The sequence below is a fragment of the Euphorbia lathyris genome, chromosome 4 (genome assembly GCF_963576675.1).
Source record: "Euphorbia lathyris chromosome 4, ddEupLath1.1, whole genome shotgun sequence".
In the NCBI taxonomy this organism is placed as follows: Eukaryota; Viridiplantae; Streptophyta; class Magnoliopsida; order Malpighiales; family Euphorbiaceae; genus Euphorbia; species Euphorbia lathyris.
The window spans coordinates 6,418,830-6,426,975 of record NC_088913.1 but is presented as its reverse complement, the minus strand read 5'-3'; the positions used below and the strand labels follow the sequence as shown (position 1 = coordinate 6,426,975).

The following is an 8,146-nucleotide window of genomic DNA, read 5'->3' as shown; positions in this document are numbered from 1 at the left end:
ATAATATAGAATATAGTATAAATATAATATAGTATAGGTGGTTAAGGTAGTGAATTCGCTTAACCATCCAATCATAGATCGAATGCATAATATGAGAATGCAGCTGTTATTAAAATACTTTGTGGGAGAATTTTGCCTTCTAAGAAAAACTTATATTCGGTTTAGATCTGGATTAGTCTGGGACCTACACTCACTATGCAAGTCCTTCACGACTTGCGCCCAGGCATGGACGTAAGTCATACACGGGAGCAAGTCCTTCATGACTTGTGCCCAGACCTGGGCACAAGTCATAAGAGACTTACGTCTAGGCGGGCATAATAGGCCCGCTTGCATGGGCTCGTCTCGGGATCTAATGGGTTTGTCCGTACGGGCTCATACCGAGTTTTATAGGGGTCAGGTGTGATGGGTTCGTCTACACGAGCTTGTGACACTTGTCCGTGAAGCTTGATTTTTTCGACAACATTCAGTCTATCGAGCGTTGTTCGACCATCGGGTCTAGGTATTTTAGTCTTGCGTGAATGATTCAGTCGTTCTTAGTCGTTATTTTCTTTGACCGTTTTCGTAAGTTTTCATCACAGGTCCTCCAACTCCAGTGTCTATAGGAGTTTTTAGTTAAAGGTTTTGCAAGTCAATTTTTGGATAAAAAAAAACACTTGTGGTTAATTAATTTGCAAAGTCAGGCTTTATATGTTGGGTAATTTGCAAAGTCATCATTTTTAACTGCTTCAAATCGCTCATATTGGTTTGTTTTAGTTAAACATGTGTGAATGACTAATCAGACCAATAGTTTTCATAACATTGCATATAAATGCTTTTATATTTAAAATGTGTACAATACAGATTCTCATATCATGTCCAGGAATCATTTCAACTAAAAACTTAAGCTTATAGTTAAGACCCAATATAGATAGTTATACTACCCTAACTCTAATCTAATACGTAAGAGGTGATCTACAAGTCTATCCCCCTTTCCTCTCCATGCCTCGCTGTCTCTCTATCTCTCTCTCTCTCTCTCTCTTTATGATAGAGATTTCACTTAGTTCTTGAAATTGTCGCTTCGTCTCCCAAATAATTTTGGTAGAAGAGTTGTGTGGCATCAGACCTACAAATCTCGTGTTCTGTCAGTTTTGATCCATGATTTAGTGAAAAAATATGTTTTATATGCATAATTTTTTTTGTTAGATTTATTTTATTAAGAATGAATACACATTTTTTGGATATGTTTTTGCTTCGAAAAATATTAGCCCCGAACATTAAAATTGGACGGGGGTGGGTGTTACTATCCTCGAACTGCGGGATCCGCAAACTATCCCTGAAAAACTGCCCGTAAAATTTCAAAAAAAATCCCTACAAAATCTCCGAAAAATAAAATAAAATATTATATATAAGATAATATATATTTTAATTAGAAATTGTTTTAATTAAGAGTCTACTAACAACTGGCTTATACCAATCTGTTAGTAAACCAATAACACTGGTTTAAACTAGTCTGCTAGTTTAAACCAATGTTACGTTTATACTAAAATTAATATTAAGTTGTAATTTTTTTTTATAAAATTATTAATTCTATATAAATTTTTAAATTTTATTTGGAGATTGAGGATTCCCTGTTACCATTGGAAAACCGTACGGACGAGTATGAGTGCTAAAAAATTTCCAAATATTTTTTTTTTTGATTTTCTAAAACCACCCTCGAAAATATTAGAGGCGAAATGGGAGATGCAAAATTATCCCCGCCCCGTTGCCACCCGTAGATAGGACCATTCCTTATAACTTAATCATGTCTCTTTTTCACACAGGTAATTTTGGAACATGTAAAAGTCAAAATTACTTACTTTGCTATTATTTAAATCTAAAAGCTCATTTGATTATCGTATTCTTGTTTGTTATTTCTGTTAGCTATTTGCTGTATATAGTAGTTGTTAGTTGATTTTTCTACTAAAAACAGCTATATCGAGATTTTAACAAGCACTTTTTAATTTAGGATTAAATGACAAAAAATAGTTTCTAAAAATAGAAAAAAACTAGTATTAAATTTTAATAACAAAATTTTATTATTTTATATATTCTAAATATATATGCATTTCCTCAACAAATTTGGATAAATTTTAGACCCTAACCTATTAACATGACTTACATTTAGCTCCTAAGCTAGAGTTTATAACATAGAGAAAAATAATCTATCTTGATCGATAAAATTATGAGGACGTTTGGTTTGCGCATAGATAACAAAAACGAATCCAAGAAGAAAAAGAAAAAAAAATGACCTTATTTGCTTAGATCCAGAAACAGAAAGAGAATACATTGCCCATTGATTTTTTTTTTGTAACTCTAATTTTCTTTATAACTGTTTGATTCAAATAGACATTCAAATAGACAATCAATTTGTTTTCATGATCAAATTTCAACATTTGTAATTGAACCTATTTAAAAAATCAACTTTATGATTGAACTTTTTTCAATGTCACTATATGATAAAAAAAAATACCACTTTTAAAAAAAAAATGATCAAAAGGCATGAATTATTTATCAGTTTAAAACCGAAGACAACCAAAATAACCGAATACCTAAATTACTAAAATAATTGATACCAACACAACACAGTATGTAAAACCGAATCGAAATATTCAGTTCGATTTTAAACCGAACAAACCAAATTAGTTAAAAAATAAAAAACAACAAATAAAATTACAAAATTTCCTTATTAAATTTATCTCAACAAAAAAAAGAAATACTTTCAAAATATATTTATATTGGTTTATTATCTTAATAATATTAAAAAAAAAACTAAACTCGTAACATCTAATATATATAAAATAATTTAGAATATGCGTACTTTGGTACGGTTCGGTTTTTTTACAATTTTTGTCAAACCGAAAAGCATCTAAACTAAAACTGAATTCAATTGGTCCAGTTCGGTATGCGATTTAAACCGAACCGATGCACACTGCTAATTATGTAAGGGTCCGAACTTACTTGGTTAAGAGTAAACAGCAAAATTTTTAGAGAAATATACATAATTATGTATTGAAGCTCCTTTGGTAGAGAAACCAAGTCTTGCTCGAAACTAAATTCAATGGAATGGAGGACTTTAAGGCTTTGCCACTGCATGCCATCACCCTTCTCGTCACTCGACACACCCTTCAGTACTTCCATCAGAGACTTTACTCCGTATTGCCCCAATTTCAGTTGTTTAATCTCCCGAAAAAGTGTTATGTAAGTCAACTTAGGCCAACTTCCAAATAAGAAAGACAAAGAAAGCAGGGCATATGCCCTGCTTGGAAGACATGCCCTGCTTTCTTTCCTTGTCTTTCTTATTTGGAAATTGGAAGTTGTCCTAACTTGACTTACATGCCACTTTTTCCGGAGATTAAACAACTGAAATTGGGGCAATTCGGAATAAAGTCCCTGATGGAAGTACTGAAGGGTGTGTCAAGTGACGAGAAGGGTGATGACATGCAGTGGCAAAGCCTTAAAGTCCTCAATTCCATTGAATTTAGTTTTGAACAAGACTTGGTTTCTCTACCAAAGGAGCTTCAATACATAAATAGCAGCTTGCATCGGTTCTGATATCTCATACATATCAGATGCTTCTCATAAATCATAAGAAAACAGCAAAAAATTTAGAGAAATATACATAATCTTAACAGTAGATGTCCAAATGAATGAAGGAGAAAAGGAGCACTTAATACAATACATGGTGTAAGAATAAGAAACGAAAGTTGGATTAGTAATAAATTCATGAACCCTTCTGGTAATTCTCCAAAGAAATGAAAAAAAAATTGCAATTAACCTTCCAATTCTTCAAAGAAATGAAAAAAAAGAATGTTCACCTTCGATCTATTTGATTAAACAGAGACAATAAAAGACAACAATCAATCTCCGATCTCTTTGATTAAACAGAGAAAAAAAAAGACTAACAATCTCCGATCTCTTTGATTAAACAGAGGCAAAAAAAGACAACAATCGATCTCCTATCTCTTTGATTAAAGCGAGACAAAAAAAAAAGACAACAATCATCTCTTTGATTTTGCATAAATCCAAAGGAGAAGAGGGAGAGATAGATGACCTGCAGAGTGAGGAATGACCGGCGAAGAACTGGCTGACATCGAAGGATGGAAGGAGCAAAGGAGCTGACGGGACTGAGACATGGGTGAGCACAGTGGGTACACAGAAAATCGGTAGAAAGGAAAGGGAATTATATCTCCTCATTCCCTTATGATCTACTGAAAACCCCTAACCAAACGCCCCTAAAGTTGAACTTTCCCAATAACCTTAGGAGCAAAATTGGCCCATATCCCAAAAAACTTCTAAAACTTTTAAACATGTCCTACATATTTAGATATAGGTTTCAAGAGAAAATGAATAGGAGTCACATTTACTCCTAAAGTTATTGATTTTTGATTTTACTTTCATTGTAATAAAATAGTCCAATTCTTCTCCCATAGTAGAAATTTTAACTCAACTTTTGATTTTACTTTCATCGAAAGGATGGAAGGAGCAAAGGAGCTGACATGACTGAAACATGGGTGGGCATAGAAAATCGGTAAAAAGGAAAGGGAATTATATCTCCTCATTCCCTTACCCTTTAATGAAAGCCCCTAACCAAACGCCCCAAAAAAATTGAACTTTCCCAATAACCTTAGGACCAAAATTGGCCTATATCCCAAAAAACTTCTAAAACTTTTAAGCATGTCCTACATATTTAGATATAGGTTTCAAGAGAAAATGAATAGGAGTCAAATTTACCCCTAAAGTTATTGATTTTCGATTTTACTTTCATCGTAATAAAATAGTCCAATTCTTCTGCCATAGTAGGAACTTTAACTCAACTTTACCCTTCCCTCAGTACATACCAGCAAAAATTAGCAATAAATCCATTCGAAAGAGGCAAAATTGAGTTCTTTCTTACAATAGGAATAAAGTTGAACTTCCCCCAAAACTATAATTTCCTCATAGAAAATCAATCAGAGGAAGTCCACAGCCATATTAGAGCAAGAATGAGGGAAAAGCAATAAACTATATCGGATTAAGCTCCGTCCATGTGTAAAACAGAACAACTACCTAGTATATGTATATATATACCTTCCATGATTTTGTTTCTGATTCGGGATATTAGCAGCCCGTTCTCTATCAACTTCCTAGTCAGAACACAATAACTCGACAGTAGCATGTCGAGAACATTTTGGGATGCTTAACAATTTTTGAGAAACTTTATCCACAAGATCTGTCCCGCCATCTTTTAATACCAAGACCATCTTTTCCAATGCTATTGCATTCTTAAGTAGAAACTCAACAAAGTGGAGAACAAGCTTACATTGACTATCTCCGTCTGAGAGGCCTACAATCTCAACAGTCTTTAGCTGTGGCAAGAAACAATTAAAACCAGTCCCATCTGAATTCCAATGCTTCTTCTCTCTGCAATCGTTCAAGTCTGGAACATCTACACTTATTTGACACTGGAGATAGAGTTTGTTAGCCCCAAATAAGTGAACAACACATGGAAATTGAATATAAATTTGGCATGACAATCAACTCTGATAGAGCCGCAAAATCCATAATAAGTTAATTAAATTTGAAATTAAGTTGGGTTCTAACAAATTTTACCTGGTCGAGCCGCACCTTTATAACTAATTTCTCAAGCATAGGCGAACTGCGAATTACACATAGAATTCCCCGGATGTGCTCATCAAAATTAGTACCATCCACAGTCAAGCATTTGCAGTTTAACAACGGAGAAGATAGACCTTCTACTTCCAAGTCTGATAAAGTCTTCAAACAATAATAAGAATGAAAATTCAGAATCAATAGTGTAGATATAAAACTGAAAAACACAATTCCATTTAAAGCTATCAAGTATTTCGTAACACTGAGACACGGAAAAAAAACTTCAATCTTGAGAATATTTTCTTCTATAGAAGTTACCTTGATAAACCTACTTCCAATATTTAGTTCCGTGGCATGTTCAAGCTCCTGAAGCTGCTCAAGGATCTGTTTGGCGGTATTTTCATCGTCGACATCCGGATAATAATTAAAATCAAGAGTGGCGCAAACTAAAGATGGCAGTTTCATCAATTTGAGAGAATCAATATCCAAACCATACATGTTCAATTCTTCAAGGTTTGGACATGAAATTACAATTGCACAACCTGAACTTCCATCATTTTCTCCTAAAACTAATTTCTTCAAAGAATATGAAGCTATAACAAGCTTATAATACAAAAAGTTCCTTAATTCCAATGAACAAAGTAACGAACTGCATGATAAAACACTTTTAATTGTTTCACAAGGCAAATTAGCAAAGGTGACATCCGAGTATCCGGATACTCGGAGACATAATTCTTCAAGCTTTGGACATGAAATTCCAATAGGATTATAATTATCCCCATGCTCAATATCTACGAAAATCAAACTTTTCAATGATTTGGAAGCAATAACAACTCCATCAACCACATCACAGCTAGTTAATTCCAACCATTCAAGCAATGGACTGCCAGATACAGCATTTTCGACTGCTGAAATATGCAAACTCGAACATTCCAACTTCAACGTCTTGAGACATGACCAATTTACTTCCCAGTTAGTCGTAAGACAGCAATTGAACAACTCTAAATTAATCAAAGAAACATTGTTGTAAAGGAAATTCGGCAACAGATAAGGATGCTCCTGATCACAGTGTAAAATTAGCTCCTCCACATATTTTCTTGTTGCAAAACGGATTTTGGGGGTTAATTGAGGCTCCCTCTGTAAGTGACGATCATATTTGATATGAAATTTCTTTACCTTTGGGCAATCATGGAGAATTAGGGTATTGTCAATGAATCTAGAGAAGTTTTCGTCATTCTTACCAGAGGAATCGAAAATTAGTACCGGAACATGAGTCCATAGATTCTCCCACCGTTTGGATAGAATTCCAGTCTGAATAACTTGTTTGGTTGAGAGCAAAAAGGAAAGGATGAATTGAATAAGCACATCCGGCAAATCACTGATCCGGTCTTCTTCATGCTCCAACTCCGGACTTCTGTTTGCTCCATTGGTATGGATTTCCTCCATTGTTTTGCTCTACGGACTGCGTGCTTGTCGAAGGAAAATTAGGGATTCGAAGACAAACCCTCAATTGTGAAAAACAGATTAAGTAATATACCCGTAACGTTTATAGGCACAAACAATTTTATTCCTAACGTCTTACATATTATAATTTTACCCCTAATATTGACAGCAAATAGCAATTTTATCTTTAATATTTTGTTTTTTACAAAGTACCGTTACTTGGTGTGGTTTTCACCATTGGATGATGGAGCATAAAATTAATCCAATGGTGAACATGAGCACCAAGTAACGGTACTTTGTAAAAAACAAAGTAACCATAGCGGACACCTATGCACCAATGACACGTAAGTTGATTCTAAAAAAACAAATTTCATATTCTTTGTGATTTAATAATAGAATTAAAGATTAATATTTTTAAATTCAGTGAAATATTTGAATTTTTTGTCTTACTCGTATAAAATATAATATATATTTTTTTAATTTTTTGATGTAAAATCATATGTGTTTTAGTCTAGTTTTTTCACGTTTAACATGGTCCTTCTGTCTAGATTTTTTAAAATTTTTAACCGTCAATTTGCAGGACAACCATAGTAGATACAAAATGACAAAGTTACTCAGTTATTTTTAGTCTGTCTGTTTATGCCAAATATAACGGTTAATAATAATAATAATAATAATAAAGATAGAAGGACCAAAGAGTTAATACAAAATATAAAGATCTTATAATGTGTTTATCAAAGTAGGAGGACTAAATAGTATGTTAAGTAAAAAGAAGTTATAAAAGTAAAATATTTAGACATCAATCCATCGCCTTTATTTAATATTCATTACTCCATTATTTGTTCATTGAGCCCAAACATAATTATTGAGTAAAAAAGAAAGAGATTTCAATAGAAAATAAATAAATAAACAAACATTAAAACATTCCAATTAATATTTTAGGTCTTAATATCTCCGTAATAGCTTCATAACACTTGTAAGGATTCAGAAATAGAGTTCGGTATGAACTCATCATTACAACTAAAAAAATAAAGAGAAAAACCTAATTAAGAAGAAGATGAAAATGAAGAAATTAAATAATACTCTATTGATTTGC

The 8,146-nt window shown here is 33.1% G+C and overlaps 1 protein-coding gene across 1 annotated transcript; it reads right to left on the bottom strand.

Annotated features, from left to right (window-relative positions):
* Nucleotides 1-4,853: 4,853 nt before the first annotated feature.
* Nucleotides 4,854-7,108, bottom strand: LOC136227436 (FBD-associated F-box protein At2g26860-like). Its single transcript, XM_066016101.1, has 3 exons — nt 5,926-7,108; nt 5,608-5,772; nt 4,854-5,459 (listed from the first exon to the last, which is right to left on the bottom strand). Exons 1-3 carry the CDS (start codon nt 7,051-7,053, stop codon nt 5,142-5,144), a joined length of 1,611 nt encoding a protein of 536 aa, XP_065872173.1. The 5' UTR covers nt 7,054-7,108; the 3' UTR covers nt 4,854-5,141.
* Between the last annotated feature and the right edge of the window lie 1,038 nt (nt 7,109-8,146).

Coding starts and splice junctions, on each gene's coding strand:
- LOC136227436 (XM_066016101.1), bottom strand. CDS start 7,053: ATGGAGGAAATCCATACCAATGGAGCAAACAGAAGTCCGGAGTTGGAG. Junction 5,773..5,925: donor TTGGAAGTAGGTTTATCAAG/GTAACTTCTATA, acceptor TATTGTTTGAAG/ACTTTATCAGACTTGGAAGT. Junction 5,460..5,607: donor TAAAGGTGCGGCTCGACCAG/GTAAAATTTGTT, acceptor CTCTATCTCCAG/TGTCAAATAAGTGTAGATGT.